The 16,987-nt window shown below is 51.7% G+C and overlaps 1 protein-coding gene and 1 non-coding gene across 2 annotated transcripts; both read right to left on the reverse strand.

The window, feature by feature from the left end:
* Positions 1-7,867: 7,867 nt before the first annotated feature.
* Positions 7,868-10,413, reverse strand: RPS11 (ribosomal protein S11). Its single transcript, XM_004440282.3, has 5 exons — positions 10,260-10,413; positions 9,413-9,544; positions 9,141-9,216; positions 8,739-8,868; positions 7,868-8,043 (listed from the first exon to the last, which is right to left on the reverse strand). Exons 1-5 carry the CDS (start codon positions 10,272-10,274, stop codon positions 7,920-7,922), a joined length of 477 nt encoding a protein of 158 aa, XP_004440339.1. The 5' UTR covers positions 10,275-10,413; the 3' UTR covers positions 7,868-7,919.
* Positions 8,981-9,068, reverse strand: LOC147912822 (small nucleolar RNA SNORD35). Its single transcript, XR_015549653.1, has one exon. It is a non-coding gene; the product is annotated as a small nucleolar RNA SNORD35 (small nucleolar RNA).
* Positions 10,414-16,987: the final 6,574 nt, after the last annotated feature.

The following is a 16,987-nucleotide window of genomic DNA, read 5'->3' on the forward strand; positions in this document are numbered from 1 at the left end:
GATCCAAACCTGGGCCACCAGCAGCAGAGCGCAGGCACTTAACCACTACACCACGGGGCCGGCCCCTGGACAGCTGTTTTTAGTTCTTTGACATATATACCCAGGAGTGGAATTGCTAGACCATATGATGCACTAGTCAGGGTTCTCTGGAGAAACAGAATCAATAGGATGTATATATACACATATGGAAAGAGATTTATTTCAAGGAATTGGCTCACAAGGATCGTACAGGCTTGGCGAGTCCAAAATCTGATACAAGTGGTCGGCAGGCTGGGGACTCAGGAAAGAGTCGTAGTTCAAGTCCAAAGGCAGGCAGGCTGGAGAACCAGGAAGAGCTGATCGTGCAGAAGAAGTCCAAAGGTGGCAGAATTCCCTCTTGCTTGGGGGAGGTCAGTTTCTTCTTCTATTCAGGCCTTCAACTGATTGAATGCGGCCCACCCACATTATGGAAGGTAGGCGGCTTTACTCAGAGGCCACTGATTCCGGTGTAAATCTCATCCAAAAACACCATCACAGGTACATCCAGAGTAATGTTTGACCAAACATCTGGGCACTGCGGCCCAGCCAAGTGGACACACGAAATTAACCATTACAGGTGACAAACCTATGTTCGATTTATTGAGGAGCCTCCATTGATTTTCATTACTTTCCCTGGGTTCTGTTAGAATATCCACTAACCCACCCAAGGGTCCGCCTGTAATGATACAGAAGGATCCTGCTTTCACGTCCCATGAATGCTGTTACAGCACCTGCTGTTCTTTCCTAAAATACCCCGAGGAGGCTGCCGTGCCCAGCTGTCCCCTCCACGTCCCTTGGGATCCAGCTGTGTCCCGGGGCACTCTTCCAGCAGCCCCTGGGCTCTCATTTTAAAGGCCCTCAGGACTGTGCTGGGATGTTCCTTGGACCCTGATTTAAAGTGTCACTGTCCCGTGACAACCCACCCCCCCGGACCTGCTATACTTTTCCTTGAAGCTTGAAAACCAACCCCCTGAGGTCCTGCTTGGGTCTCACCCTAAGATGGCCCGGAACTCATCTAAATGCTCCCTGAGCCCTAATATAGTATCCCTGTCATCCCACTCTGAGGCCTGTTGCCCATTAAGACCCTGTGGCCGGGTCCAGCGTCTGCTGCACTGCTCCAGGGGGCCCCAGTGCAGCCCTCACGGCTCTGCCGTAACAACCAGCTTTAATGCCGCTCCCGGCTTCCTGCAGGACCATGGCCCGAGGCCGCCACCCTGCTCCTGGGTCTCTACTAATCTCAGGCCCCCACTCTCTGCTCCCTGGGTCCCCTGATAGTGTCCTGAGACCCAGTGATAACGTCTTCAGGAGCCTACGCTGATGTCCCACAGAATCAGCCACCCCATCCCTGGAATCCAGCTAAACCAGTCCTGAGCCCTCACGGAACCACTGCTGCCACCCGCTCTGGGAGGGCCCTGAAGTGCCCTCAGCCCTGGGCCCCTCCCCGTGGCCAAGCCTGTTTGGATCCTTCACTTTCTGGTGTAAAGCTAAGCAGGGTCCCCAAACCCACTCCTGGGTTCTCTCTGTTATTGTCCCTCACCAGGCCCTGCCCTATCCAGAACCTCCCCACGAAAGACAGATGGACAGACAGAGAGAGGGAGAAAGGGAGGGAGGGAGGGAGGGAGATAGATAGATAGATAGATAGATAGATAGATAGATAGATAGATAGATAGACAGAAAAATAGACAGGTAGCTAGTCAGGCAGGCAGACAAACAGATAGATACACAGATGGACAGGTAGACAGACAGATGGACAGACAGATAAATAGAGAGACAGAAAAATAGACAGGTAAGTAGGCAGGCAGGCAGACAGACAGATACACAGATGGACCAGTAGACAGATATACAGACAGAGGTAAACAGATAGACAGAAACAATTAGACAGACCATCCAGGACCTGCCATAACCTCCCTCCCTGGCAAGAAACCTCCGCTATTTCCCAGGAACTCGCCATCATGCCCCTTCCACGGCCCCGCATCAGACGAGACCGCTGCCCCCTCACCCAGGAGGCCCCGCTACCTTTAGACACCCTGGGTCCTCCTCTAATGGTTAAAACACCCCCCACGATTCTTCTCCATTGCCTAGGACCCTAAAATAATGCCACTAGAGCGCTGATGACAAGTCCTTGGGTTCTGCCACCATGCTCCCAAGACCCTAATGCACCGCCCTGGTGGCCCCAGGTCCTTCTGGAATGCTCACATCTTGCTCGACTGTCCTCCAGCTCCTGCCTCACCGTCTCTGGGCATCTCCTCTAGGTGTCCTCGGTCCTGCTATAACCCCGTAGGCTGTGACTTCAACACCTCTCGGGACCCTATGCTAATACCCATTGGCTCCTGTCAAAAAGTCCTTGGGTTCCTGATAAAATGTCCCCAGGACCCTGCAACACTCTCCCCCGAGTGCTCAGAAGATCCCCTGGTTCCTACTAAAATGGGTACAGCCTTCCCTCGTGTGGCCTTGAGGGTTGCCAAAACGGCCTTGGGGAGTCCCCTCTCAGCCCTCTGGGTCCTGCCAGGACCCTATTAGAATGCCTCTTAGCCCTACCATGAAGTCTTCAGATTCCTGCTAAAACACACCCAGGGCCTGCTCTACTGTGTTCCAGAGCCATCCAAGTGTCCTGCGGGGTTCCGGGAAAATCCACGCGCGCCCCAGGATCCTGCATCAGCGCCATCCACACACACCCCAGATCATTGTATTAGTGGCCTATCACTGCTGTAACCAATGACCACAAACTTAGTGGCTTAAAGCAGCACAAATGTATGACCTTACGGTTCCAGAGGTCAGACATCTGAAATGGTGCACAGGGCTGGTTCCTTCTGGAGGCTCTGGGGGAGAATCCATTTCCTTGCCTTTTCCAGCTTCTAGAGCCACCTGCATTCCTTGGCTCATGGCCCCTTCCTCCAGCTTCAAAGCCGGCCACGTAGCATCTTCTCTCCTCTCTGATCTCTACATCCATCCTTACACCTCTCTCTGACTCTGATCCTCCTTCCCTCTCCTAAGGATCCTTGTGATTACATTGGTCCTACCTCGAAAATCCAGGATCATATCACTATCTCAAGATCCTAAATTTAATCGTGGCTGCAATGTCCCTTTTATCATGTAATGTCACATATTCACAGGTTTTTTGGGATTACAGCATAGAAAACTTTGGGGGACCATTATCCAGCCTACCACAGTCACCAAGGACGCCCTCCCTTGCTCCTGCTACAATGCCCCCATTCTAATCTCCTCTCTCTGCTGTCATATGGCCCCAGGGTTTCACCAAGAGGCCTCTCAGAGGTCTGCCCAAACTTTCCCCCTAACATCCCTCCTTCCAGCTTCAAAAGAAAAAGCCCTCAAGGTCCCTTAATGCCCACCGGGAACCCCTTCCAGGTGCCCTGGGGTCCTGCTACATCTCAGGAGCCACGTACAGCATCTGCTGTCTCCTGTCGTATCCCCAGGTCCTGCTTTAACATCCTGCTTGTGCCCTCTAGACCCCGGGAGTACTGCTGTCAGGTCCTCAGGGGCCCACTATAAAGCAACAGAAAGCCTGTGGCAGGACAGGTTATTAACCTGCGGACCCGAAGCCAAATGAAACCCTGGGGCCCCGTGTTCCACTTCCATGACGTCCAAGCAGAGCATTAAATGAAGCATAGGTCCCTCTGAACGAGCTCTCACTGCGTGGGGAGCTCGCCCAGGAAGCCGCCTTGGCCCCTGGGGTCTGTGTACTATAAATGGCCCCCAGCAGCTCTGGGCGACCTGAGTCGCTGCCACCTTAACATCCCCGTCCCCTTTCCACCTACACCATAGTGCCCCCTACTGACCCCAGGAGGCAATCACACCTGAGTTCCAAACCAAATCCTGCCTCTCGCAGGTGGGCTTCTCTGAGCCTCCGTTTCTTTACCTGCAAAAGGAGGATAATAATTGTGCCCACCTCAGTAGAGAGGCTTCGGCGAGTCAAAGGCTTGGCGCAGGCCACAGAGTAGGGCACAGTAGTAACACCTGTTCCCCTTAATGCCCCCTTCCAGGCTGCTGTTCAGGTCCCCAGGGTCACACTAGATCGTGGGCTCTCAGACACCAGGCCCTGGATCTGTCTTGCTCACTCTCACATCCCCAGACGAATGAATGAAGGCAATAATGAACGACCCTGGGCTGGTTTGATATGCCCCTAAAACTCTTCCAGAATGGCCTTGGTGTCCTGCTAGAATGTTCTAGAAGGATCTATCCCCACCCCTGAAACAATCCATAGGTCTCTGTTACAATATGTACTAGAGCTGGGACCTGCTGTAATGCAAGACCCGGGGCTTTCCAAGGATGGGCTCAGGGTGGTGCTAAAATATGACGGCACAGCTGTGCAAACACACACGGCAGCCACTCCAATTCCATTTCCCTAGACTCCACTCTCAGACCTGGGGACCAGGTAAATGAATTCAGCTGTCTCTACACGCTAATACTCATGGGCCGGCTGTAATACAATTCGGGTATGGCAACCCCCAGCAGGGCCTGTTACAGGCCCCGAGGGCCCGCCACACTCCATATACCTGGGTCCCGCTACAATAGAATGCAACAGTGATGGCCAGTCTGGCTGTAACAGAACATTCCCGTGGCTGTATGACAGTGCGGGGCCATGGTACACTATGATACCACCGAGATCTGCCCTGTTGTCATGTAACAGGCCTGATGCCTGCTGTCATCATAAACCCGGGACCCTGCTGTGAAACTGGGGAGCTAATTTCCTTGCAGAATGCCACTGCCACCGGGGCCTCCTATAAGAGGCATGCAACAGAACATTCCAGAAGCACGCTAAAACAGACTCAAGATCCCAGGCCAAACCACCAGGGCTTGCTTTAATAGACCCAGGAGTCCACAACCATATAATCCCTCTGGGACCACCTGGCAAAGACTCTTGTCTTTGGGCCTGTCTGAAGGAACCCAGGACCTGCTCTACCAAGACACCACTGGGCCTCTCTACAGGCTCAGGGCTCCAGAATAACTACTTTGCTAAGAAGTATCACTTACTAGAACTAGTTCTATCCCATTAACACACGTGAGCATATTTCATCCTCCCAACGGAGCAGGGAGGCAAGAACCCGTTTCACAGATTAGAAAACTGAGGCTCTGTGGCTGGGGGAGCCACCTGCCCAGGGTCACACAGCTGACGAGCCACAGGGCTAGAATCCGGAACCGAGCCCACAGTCTCCATGCTCACACTGGGAGGATTCTGCTCGTGTTCAGACCTGGGAGAATGCGAGGCTTTAACTTGAAATGAATTTGTTCGCTCAACTAAACACGTCCAGAGCATCTACAACTGTTCCAGGCGCTGGGGACGCGGGGATCCTGCCCCATGGAGCTCACGTTCCAGGGGCCGACAGGTAAACAAGTAGGTATGCTATGTTGTACCGAATTCATACAATAACACACAAACACACCATAAACAGGTTTTACCTGTCTGTGTAGGACAACGCAGCAGGGAGGGGTGAGGGGGAAGGTCGGAGGTTTTGCCAAGTGGAAGGGGGTTGTGAGAATTAGAGATGGAGGCACAGTTAGAGGCTTCCAGGCCCCGGTCCCAGGGGCGCGGGCAGGCGGAGAGGAAGGGAGGGGAAAGTGGTGGGCAGAGGGCGGAGGGGGAAGCACGGGGCTGTGACCCGAGCCTGGGATTGTATCTCTGTTGTCACACGGCTCTAAAAAGGGCAGATACAGTGTCACCCACTCCTCAGGCGAGAACTGGGGCCACCTGGAGGTCTCTGGACCCTCCAGGCCCGTCAGAGGTGTCCCCCCACACACCAGGCCCGTGCCCCACCCGAGACCAGGTAGCCCAACACGGTGGGGTGCCAAGGAGACGCCCCAACGACTGCTGGGAGGAAACAGGGGAGCTGGGCTGTTGTTGTAAACACGAATCCCCACCCCAAACGGAAACACCTGCGGAGGGGGCCACCAGAGCAGCCTCGGGTCCTTCTCTGCGTCCCATCCCCCTCCCTCTGGGGTCTCCATCCATGTCCCTCCTGGGTCACTGCTCCCTCCTCCTCTCTCTGGATCTTACTCCCCCATCTCCGTCCCCTCTCTCAGGGTCTCTACCCCTCTAGCGCGGGGTGGGGCGGGTGTGCAGGCTGACAGTCGGGGCGGTGCCCCCTCCTGACCCGTCCCTGCCCCTTCCTGCCCTCTTTGATGCGGCCCCACTTCCTCTGGCAGGAACCCCCGCCCTCGCTGGGCCTGGGTAAAAAGGAGCCACCGGGCCGGTCCAGAGGCGGCGTCCCTGGAGGCGGCAGCGGCTCCTCTCTCCTCACGGCCCTGTCTCCCAACCCTTGTACCAGTGCTGCGCCTCAGTCCCTGGTACAGGCATGGGGGGCAGGGACCTGGGGACCCCAGCAGCGCCGGGCCCCCAGGGGTGAAGCCGGCAGGATGACTCCAGCATCTCCCTTCTCTCTCTGCGCGTCCGTCTCCGCCCCTCGGATCCCAGGAGTCCTTGCCTCCCTCTCCATGGTGTTTCTCTGACTCGTCTACACCTGTCGCCCTCCTGCCTGGTGGACCCCATGCCTGTCACCTCTAACTCTGTGATGCTCAAGGTCCATCTAGGTCTGTTTCTTTTTTTTTTTTTTTTTAAAGATTTTATTTATTCATTTTTCCCCCCCAAAGCCCCAGTAGATAGTTGTATGTATGTCATAGGTTCACATCCTTCTAGTTGTTGTACGTGGGACTCGGCCTCGCGTTGGACGGAGAAGTGGTGCCTTGGGGCGTGCGCGGGATCCGAACCCGGGCCGCCAGCATCAGAGCGCGCACACTTAACCGCTAAGCCACGGAGCCGGCCCCTCTAGGTCTGTTTCTGAAAGCCGAGTCTGTCCTTGCTTGTGGTTTGGGTTCCTGCTCCGTGTCCAGCTGAGCCCTCTGCTCTCTGCCCCGTCTCTCTTCATCCCTGCATCTGACGCTCAAGGCCCCTCTCCCTGTTATCAACTGTCAACCTCTCCCACCTCCCACGTTTTCCCTGACACTCAAGGTCGTTCTATCTGGCTGTCAGAAACCTCTTTCCCTAAGTTTGCCTGACCCTGTCCCCATTCTCCCATTTCCTGTGTCTCTCCTCACCCAAGGCGCCCCACCTGGTCTGTCCCTCTCCCCATTCGACCCACTTCCAGGCGCTTCCTACGCATTTCTCAGCAGCCTGCAACCCCACACTGCTGAGCTGGGTTCCAGGCTGGCTCCAGCATGGCCTCATTCTGAGACTTGCCCTCAAGGCCAATTTTCCTTACTTGGATTTTGCCAGCAAAAGGAAGTTTCCAGAACCCGAAACTTAGCTCCTCACTAGGGCTGCAGGCAGAGAACCTGCTCCCTCAGATGACTGCTCATCTGTAAACGGGCCCAATGTCCACTTAGGCGGGGGCAGTGGGGCTCGCAGGGGGAGCCCCTGCCTTACTTTCCTGCCCCACTCCTTGGCTGTCAGGGGAGACAGGGAAGCCAGGTGGAAGGGAAGACCCTCATAGCTCAGTCAGGCAGCTGTGAACTCCTCAAGCCCACCCAACCCCCAGAGAGGCCCAGAGGGTGGCACTTCTTCCTCCCCCTCCCCAAGGAGACCAGAAAGGGCCCAGACAAGTCTACAGAACCCAGGAGCCTCCGCCCTCACTCATTTCCTCCCCAGAGACTTGGGGGGAAGCGGAGGGGGGGGGGCAGCTCTACGCCAGGTAAAGGCCTTATTTATTCCGACACCAAGAAAGGTGCGCAGAACCGAAGGGAGATCCAGAGAGGGGGGCAGTCTTCACCCAGAGATGAGGGCAGGACTGGTCCCTGGAGGATGAAAACGAACCCCACCTTTCACGTCAACCCTTTGCTCAATTCCCAAGGCCAATCCCTCCCCCCATAAGGGCACAGATACCCTGAGCCTGGCCCATGACTGGGAAAATAACTTTATTTTGTTTGGGGGAGCGGGCAGGTGTCCAGTCTCAGAACTTCTGGAATTGCTTCTTGGTGCCGGCGGCCTTGGTGACCTTGAGCACGTTGAAGCGCACGGTCTTGCTCAGGGGCCGGCACTCGCCCACTGTGACAATGTCGCCGATCTGGACGTCCCTGCGGGAGGTGGGCGGTGGCCGTGTCATGGGGTGGAGGGCGGCTCCCTCACTTCTCAGCTTTGGCTCCACCAGACCCCAACTGAGCCCCCATTTCCAGTTCCATCTGCCCCCCAGTCATTGTTTGTTTGTTTGTTTGTTTTTTGTGAGGACGATCAGCCCTGAGCTAACATCCAATGCCAATCCTCCTCTTTTTTGCTGACGAAGATCAGCCCTGGGCTAACACCTGTGCCCATCTTCCTCCCCTTTATATGGGACGCCACCACAGCATGGCCTGACAAACGGTGCGTCAGTGCGTGACTGGGATCCAAACCTGCAAACCCCAGGCCACTGAAGCGGAGCATGTGCACTTAACCGCTGCACCACTGGGCCGGGCCATCCCTAGTCATTGTTTAGTGAGCACAAACTACCTGCAAGGCATCCAGCTCAGTGCCTAGTGAGCACAAACTATCTGCAAGGCATCCAGCTCAGTGCTGCAGAGGATGCTCCAACCCTCCCAGGGACCTCTCAAGGCAGAGCGTCTCCATCTAACAAAGAACTGGACGCTCCCAAGGATGGTTGCCTAGTTACAGCAGCCTCCTCACTCCCGCCTCCCCCAACAGCTCACTACCTCCACGGGACAGCTGGGGCATCCTGTTACCCCCCAAGTCAGGTCCCACGTCACGCCTGGTCTCCCTGGGGGTCCCCCGTGCTCACCTGAAGCAGGGGGACAGGTGCACGGACATGTTCTTGTGGCGCTTCTCGAAGCGGTTGTACTTCCGGATGTAGTGGAGGTAGTCTCGGCGGATGACGATGGTCCTCTGCATCTTCATCTTGGTCACCACACCTGGGGGGGAGGGGACAGATGGTGGGTCAGGCCCCCTGGGGAAAGGTGCCATGGACAGCCCAGGGCATGCTAGGAATCGGGAGCTGCCAAGCAAAGTTCCCAAGAAGCCCTCCTTCTGGCATCAGCTGTGCCAAGCGGCTTTCTCAGCAGTGCCCGTGGCAGGCATCTGAAGACCATCGTGAGAACAGACATCATCTGCCAGTGCCCCCTGGAACCAGGAGCCTGCGTGTCCCCAGCCCCTCCTCCCTCAGACCCCAGAGGTCCTCACTCACCGGACAGGATCCGCCCTCGGATGGAGACGTTACCGGTAAAGGGGCATTTCTTGTCAATGTAGGTGCCCTCGATGGCCTGAAGGGATAAGGAAGAGAAGGGGGTGAGCCTCGAACAGGTAGTTCCTGGAAAGAACAAGGGGTGTGGCCTCAGGGACACAAACTACAATTCCCAGCAGCCCCGGGAGCAGCGACTCAGGTGGGCAGGGCAACTCAGCTTGGGCACACGTGCGGGGACACTGGGGTCTCATTCTTTCCTCTGCGGGTCCCCGTACCTCCTTGGGCGTCTTGAAGCCCAGACCGATGTTCTTGTAGTACCGCGGGAGCTTCTCCTTGCCAGTTTCTCCCAGCAGGACCCTCTTCTTATTTTGAAAGATGGTCGGCTGCTTCTGGTAGGCGCGCTCCGTCTACGAGGAGGAAGCTGGTGAGTCCGGAGCGGGCAGCAGCCTCGCCTGGAAACCGTCCCCAGAAACCCCCAGATCCATCCTCTCTGGCATTTACTCCCCAAACGCTGGCCTCCAACGCCTAGTGCCCTAGAACTACGTTCTAAGACACTGTCACCCCAAATTCACCTCTAATTCAGACTCAACCCTGAACCCGGGGTCACTTCAGCATTTATGCTCCACACCTCCCACCGCCTGCAGAAATCCCCTTAAGACTCAGAGACACAAAATCACCCCTCTAACACCCCGGACACCTTTCAGCAAGGATTATGCTCCAAGAAACAGACACCCACCCAAGAGTCACTCCTTATCTGATATACGCGGCTTCAAAATACCCAAACGATGGGCTCCCTGGATGACCCCTTAGGACTCAATTCTCCCAGGACTAATCCTAAAGCCCAAAGCCTCCAGAAAACCACCCCATAAAACTTTGAGTCTCAGGCAGACAACTCCTAAAAACCTTGAGCCTCCATTAAACCCCAAGTGCGGAGCCCCCAGGGTTTAGGAGGCGCTGATCTAGATCAATGGAGACAGGCGCTCTCTGCTCGAATGGCTCCCCGGGAAATCGAGGACGCCCGGGATTAAGCCCTAAACTGGGGCGCCGGGGCCCGCTCTCCAGGACGCGCCCGTGAGGCCCGGGGGTTGCCCCGCAGCCCGGGCGCCAGCCCCGAGCCCACACCTGAATGTCCGCCATCTTCCCGGCCGCCTGAAAAAAAGAAAGTCGCGGCGGCGTCCGGGTTTCCTTATCGATTGCGCAGGGGCTGGAGAGGAAGTGACGGAAAGGGGCGGGGAAGCACGGTTTGGGGCGGGGCCTTGGGCGATACTCTGATTGACGGGCGGCCCTAACCAAGCACGGGATTCGGAGACTGCGCCGAGGCCGCCATGATGGTGAAGGGCAGAAGGGCGGGAAGTCGCTGACGCTGTCTCGCGATAGTCAGGGCATCGCTGCGCGGGGCGCGCTAGTTCACCTTGGGGAGGCGTGGCCAGCCTTGAGCCCGCCTACGTTATCGCGAGAGTTATAAGGAGGCGGTCCTATTACCGCGGGGCGTGGGATCACGTGGAGTTTGGGGACCGCGTGGCTAAGTCCGTGCAGGGTTCAAACGGGATGCAGTGATAGCCGTCTTTTTATGGGGTGGGCGCTGGGAAGGTCTGAGAAGCATGTGTGGCGACGCCGCCATGTGTTTGAGGGGCGGGCGCTGCCCGTGAGTTTTTTGAAGTTTGATGCAAGTTGTTCTCTTCCGTGTCCCAGACAATGGTTTAGGGGAAAAAAGCCCTTCTGCTGATCTTCTGTCTGTAACAGCGCTGTCCAATAGAACTTTGCGCTGTGGTGGGAATGTTCTGTGTCTGCGCCGTCCACCATGGTAGCCACTGGCACCTGAAATGTGGTGTGCGCGACTGAGGACCGGAATTTTCAACTTTGTTTAATTTTATTAGATTTAAATAGCCACGTGGGGCTAATGTGTACCGGGTTGGGCAGTGTAGGTCTGTAACTGGATATTAATTTATTATTTAACAAACTCTTAGAAAGCAAAATCTTATGAAGCGATTGCCATATGCAAGAGGCGTTGTGCTAACACGGTAAGGATGGTTCTGTTAGTATTCCCATTTTGTAGATGGGGAAATGGAGGCACAGTTGCTCCAGTTTTCCCAGAAAATGAGAGGCAGAGGTAGGAATTTCACCTGGGCAGTCTGGCTTCAGAGTTCTTAATAACCTACCTTTAAAGGAGGAACCCTTGAGTCTTTATATTCAGCTCACACTTAATGAGCACCTATTGTGTACCTGCCCTGGGCTGGGCAGTGGTGACAACAACCCGGTGTCTCAGGCCAACCCTGACAGCTGTCCACACCCCCACGGACTCGGACCTTGTTGCAAGATTTCAAACTCCAAACCTTGGCACAGATAGTGTTCCCAGATACACAGGCAGGTTCTTTACCTGCCACACAAGAGGGGCCATATAAAACGGGAATGCCAGGCTTATGGCAAGGAAAGGGTTTTTATTTCGGGTAACGTCAGCCCGGAGATGAGAGCTCTCAGATTCATCCCATATCGCTGAAAGGTGGGAGGCAAGGGGTTTTAAAGGTTGTGAGGAATGTGGCTGCTTGTAGGGAGGGGGAGCCTGTGGCCTTGCTGGTCAGCGCCTTCCCGCCAGCCTGCCTTTGGCCTTGTGAGGCTGCTGGCAGGGAGGAGGATGGCGAGATAAGGGAATCGCAGGTGGGTGTCCTTCAGCCGTCTCTGTGGTGGAGGGTGGATTCTGGTGCCAGGAAGCCAAGGAGTTGACGTCTGAGATGCTTTACCATCTTGATGTTTTCTGGGTATCAGTTTCCTTGTAACAAAACTTCAAAGGACCTGTAACTAGGCAAAGTGGTAGCATGAGACCACCTGGGCTCTAACAATTTGTAACTTTTATATGTCTTGTGAAGTTCAGGGATAGGAATGTTTAAAAACCGATGTTTACATATGAATGTAATTTTGAGAAGCAGGGAAAGACGATGAGCCCTTTTGGTTTTAACCCCATATCTGCTGGGTTTAATGTAGGGGAACTGATATCGTGGCCAGCATCCATAGGGATCGTATGCCTCTCCTCCTAACCTTGATCTAATTATTCTGAGTGTTTCCTTGTTCAGTGTTACTCCCCGCCTCTAGAAATGCGTGTTCAGCTGTTCCTCCCACCCCCTAGGAGTTATTGCTATCATCCCATTTTACAGGAAAGGATGGGGATGCTGAGGCTCAGAGAGGATGGGTCACCTCTCAGGGTCACACCTTCAGCCAAAGGCAGTCAGGAAATGAACCCAGGAGGATCTGAGGCCTAAGCTCTTTCCTCTTTTGGAAATTTCCTCATGAATTGTAAAGCAGGTGGGGAAGGCATCAGAAGCCCAAAAATACTCATGGTTTATTCAACTAAAAACTAAAACCCAGAAAGATCCCCCCACCCACACATACACACCTCTCTCTGGAATGTTCTCCCAGCTCTCTAGGCGAGGCTTCACATTCATCAGAGAACTCAAATTTAGGCTTTTGCTGGTATGTCCCAGTTCAACACACAAAGATGCACTGAGTTGATAATCAACATATACGAGACTTAGGGGCCGACCAGGTGGCGCAAGCAGTTAAGTGCGTGCGCTCCGCTGCGGCGGCCTGGGGTTCGCTGGTTCGGATCCCGGGCATGCACTGACGTACCGCTTGTCAAGTCGTGCTGTGGCAGCGTCCCATGTAAAGTAGAGGAAGATGGGCACGGATGTTAGCCCAGGGCCAGTCTTCCTCAGCAAAAAAAAGAGGAGGTTTGGCAGATGTTAGCTCAGGGCCAATCTTCCTCACACACACACACACACACACACACAAACATATACAAGACTTAAATTTGTATTTATTCTGGTCCAAACTGTAACTGCGGGCCCTCTAGGACCAGTTCAGCTGACCCCATCTTATCAACAGAGTAATTAAGAGTGGTTTTTCAGGAACGGAGACCCATCTGCCCAGTTCAGTCTGGTTGAGGCCACCAACCCATCAACTGGGCCTGCGCAAATGCTCGATGAGTGACCTCTTTGATGTCAAGGAGCTAAAAACTCCACCCTCAGATCATGGTAAAGCCGCCATTTTCTGCCCAGTTCAGTCTGGTTGAGGCCACCAACCCATCAACTGGGCCTGCGCAAATGCTCGATGAGTGACCTCTTTGATGTCAAGGAGCTAAAAACTCCACCCTCAGATCATGGTAAAGCCGCCATTTTGTGAACATGCATCCTATGAAGAGGCATGAAGCTCGACAACGCTTGCGCAAATCATCAATTACCTCACATCTCACCTCCAATCACCTGTTTCCACACTTCAGACTACACTGCCTTTCATCTCATAGATTGTGCCCCAGGCCCTGGATCGGGGAGACAGATGTGATAGCATATGCTCTTGTCTCCTTGCAAATTAATCTTGCAAAATAAAGCTGATTTCTTTTCCCAAAAGCTGATTCCGTAATTAATTGGCTTTTTCTGTGCACATTGGCCAAGAGAACCCCAATTTTGTGTGGTAACAAAACTGCCTGTGAATTAATCATTTCAAAACAAATCCTCATATATTAGCTTATGTTTGTGTGGGAAGGTTAAACCCAATGTCTTTTAAAAAAATTTTGATTTCTTCAATGTAAATATTTAAGCAAGTATGTAAACATTTAAGTAAAAAGTTACTTTCTTCAATGTAAATATTTAAAATATACCACCTAAGAAGTCCAAAAATAAATGCAACTCTGAGAACTTAGCATATGATGCAAGGTGCAATTAAAGTCCATAGGGAATATACAGAATATTCAATAATTTTGTGTTAGGACAATTGTGTGGCCATCTGGAAAAAAATAAAGTTGGATCACTACCTCCTACTTCACGGCAAAATAAATTTCTGATGAGCAAAGATAAAATGGGGGGGGGGTGGAAATGAAACCATAAATGTACTAGAAGAAAAAATGAGCAGGTTTTTTTGTTTCCACTTCTGAGTCTGCTGAAAACGTTTTCAAGTATTGCATTTAGAACATAAAATCTGTGCAACAAATGTCTACATTGTTGTTTCTCAAACAATCTGTGTGAAGGCCCAGTTTTTTAAATTTGCAACTTGCCATGGACCAATGTTTTGTAAAATACAATAGCCATGAATTAGTAGGAAGACTAAGTTGTAAAAAAATGCCAAGGCCCAGGTTTAAATTTTTTTTTAGATTCAACTGACATTGAATTAACTTGTCATATTGCTGTCCAGGTGTCCAACGCTCCCTCTCAATTTGTGTGATTACCCTGTAGTGTGGGGCACTGGTGTACAGACCACATGTAAACGGCTCTGCTCTCTGTGATCAGCTCTTGTCTCTAGTTTAGATTCTCAGAGCTGAGCGCTCCTCCCTCCCCCCTTCCCGCCTGCTCTCCCTCCTTCCCTGCTGTTTCCAGAACATGTAGATTCTTCCAGGCCTTGGGACTTTTCAACTTTCCGTTCCGTCTACGTTGAATGCTTTGTTCCAATGCCTCACCTCTCAGGCTCCTGTGGAACCCTCCCCAGCCCCCACACTGGGGACCCCCCTCCCCCCATTAATAAGAGTGTGAGGTTTCCTTCACAGCACTGCTAACAGGCTGGATTTCATTTGTGCGTGTATTCTTATTTATGCTTTGTTTCCTCTTCCCCACTAGAATGAGGGCAGGGATTTTTGTCTGCCCTGTTCTCCAGGGCTTCTGGCATCTGTCACACAGTAGGTGCTCAACTGGTGCATCTCGAATGACTGACTAAATGAATGAATGGAGGAGAAGTAGATATACCAAAATGTCCATCTGTAGGTAGATGGATAACTCATGGCGTAGCTCGACCATGGAATACTCTGCAAGCGCTTAATAAATGTGAGGGAGGTCGATCAATCCAGAAATGAAAGATTGCTAGCCATATTTCATTTTTTCATGCTTAAATTTGCAATTACTTCTGAATAGGTATTTCATGCACGTGGTACAAAATTCAAAAGGCACTAAAAGTAAATGGAGAAAGATGAATCTCTATCCCACTTTTCTCCCCAGACACCCACACCCAGTTTCTCTCTCTAGAAGCCACTGCCGTCATCCTGTTATCAGCTTCCAGTGTGTCTTCCAGACTATTCTACTCTCAGTTGAATTTGTATGTGGACAAAGCAAATTGCAGAACAAGAGGCATAGCATGACCCATTTATTCAACAAATATTTATCGACAATCTGTGGGATGACTGCATTTTTGTAAAGCTTATTATGTGATATAATTGTGGGCTATATCTTTTTAGGTATTATAGACTGCGTTGTCCAATAACATAGCTGATAGCTATATGTGGTTATTTAAATTTAAATCGAATAACATTAAAAATTCAGTTCCTCAGTCACGCTATATTTCAAGTGCTCAGTAGCCACATGTGGCTAGTGGCTTGCATAGCAGACAGAATAGATTTAGAACATTTTTATCAAAGCAGAAAGTTCTGTTAGTGCTGTTCTAAACAGAGAAGGCTGTGTGTGTACATATATATATATTATATAGTATCTTTTAAGTTGTAATAACTTCAGAAATACGAATGCTACAAACTTACAAAGAATCATTGGAAAGTTTATTTGAATCTCTTTTTTACATTTAATAGCTTTGTGAATTTTGAATGATACATTTCTAATTACAGTTGTTTCAGTCCCTCTGGGGTTCATAGAAGGTTCTAGATAAAAAAGAACTTCTGGAGTTTTCGAACAACTTGGAAAGAATTTATGATATTTAGTTAAAAAAAAAAAAGCAGGACCCACGGTTGTTATCTACAACGTGTGCTCAGTTATGTACACAAGTGACTTAGATGAAAGCCTGGAAGGAAATGCACGACCCCGCCCACATGGTTTCCATCTCCAGGTGGTCGGATTAGGTGTGATTTCCTTTCTGGTTTTGAAAATGCTCAATATTTTGCAAATTGCTCTGAGTAGCTGGTGAGATTTTGATGATAAGGGAAAAGCAAAGAAAAGCAATCCTGCTTCACTCTGAGGGGGCAGTTTGGAGCGGTTTAGCTCCATGGCTCTTCAACGTATTTGATCACAACTCACAGTAGGAAATACATTCTACAATGTGAGCAAAACATATTTTGCTCTCTTCCTTCCTCCTGCCTTCCTCTCACTTTTTAACTTTTAACTCTTTCCTCTCCTTCCTGCAATACACTGATTTTTCCTTTTCCTTTCTATTCAATTTCATTTATTTTAAGGCTAGTTGCAACCCACCACGTTTTTTTTTTTTTTTAGCTTCATTTTTTTTTCAATCGTTTTATTGAAGTCATAATGGTTTAGGGCCGGCCCCGTGGCTTAGCGGTTAAGTGCGTGCGCTCTGCTACTGGCGGCCCGGGTTCGGATCCCGGGCGCGCACCGGTGCACGGCTTCTTCGGCCATGCTGAGGCCGCGTCCCACATACAGCAACTAGAAGGATGTGCAACTATGACATACAACTATCTACTGGGGCTTTGGGGGGAAAAAAATAAACTCTTAAAAAAAAATAATGGTTTAAAACATTGTGTAATTTCAGGTGTACATTATTATTTATGTTTCTGTATAGACTGCATCGAGCTCACCACCACAAGTCTAATTTTTATCGGACACCATACATATGTGCCCCTTTACCTCTTTTGCCCACCCCCCAACAACCCACCACATTGATTTTTTGAGTTGCATCGTGAACAGCCTTGGTGACCAATAATGAACTTCAGCCCATTCTAGTTATTACCTCTTGAGGGACTATTTCCTTGCCTCTGCCAGATTTCAGACATATTTACCAGCATTTCACAACAGAAATGCAAACACTAGTAAACCTGGAGATGCTTACCCTCCCCAGTGAGCACTGAAATGCCCATTAAAAGACGATCTTCCCATGGGGCCGGCCCGGTGGCATAGTGGTTGAGTTCGCGCACTCCA

This window comes from Ceratotherium simum, chromosome 33 (assembly GCF_057802395.1).
Source record: "Ceratotherium simum simum isolate JZ-2026a chromosome 33, ASM5780239v1, whole genome shotgun sequence".
NCBI lineage: Eukaryota > Metazoa > Chordata > Mammalia > Perissodactyla > Rhinocerotidae > Ceratotherium > Ceratotherium simum.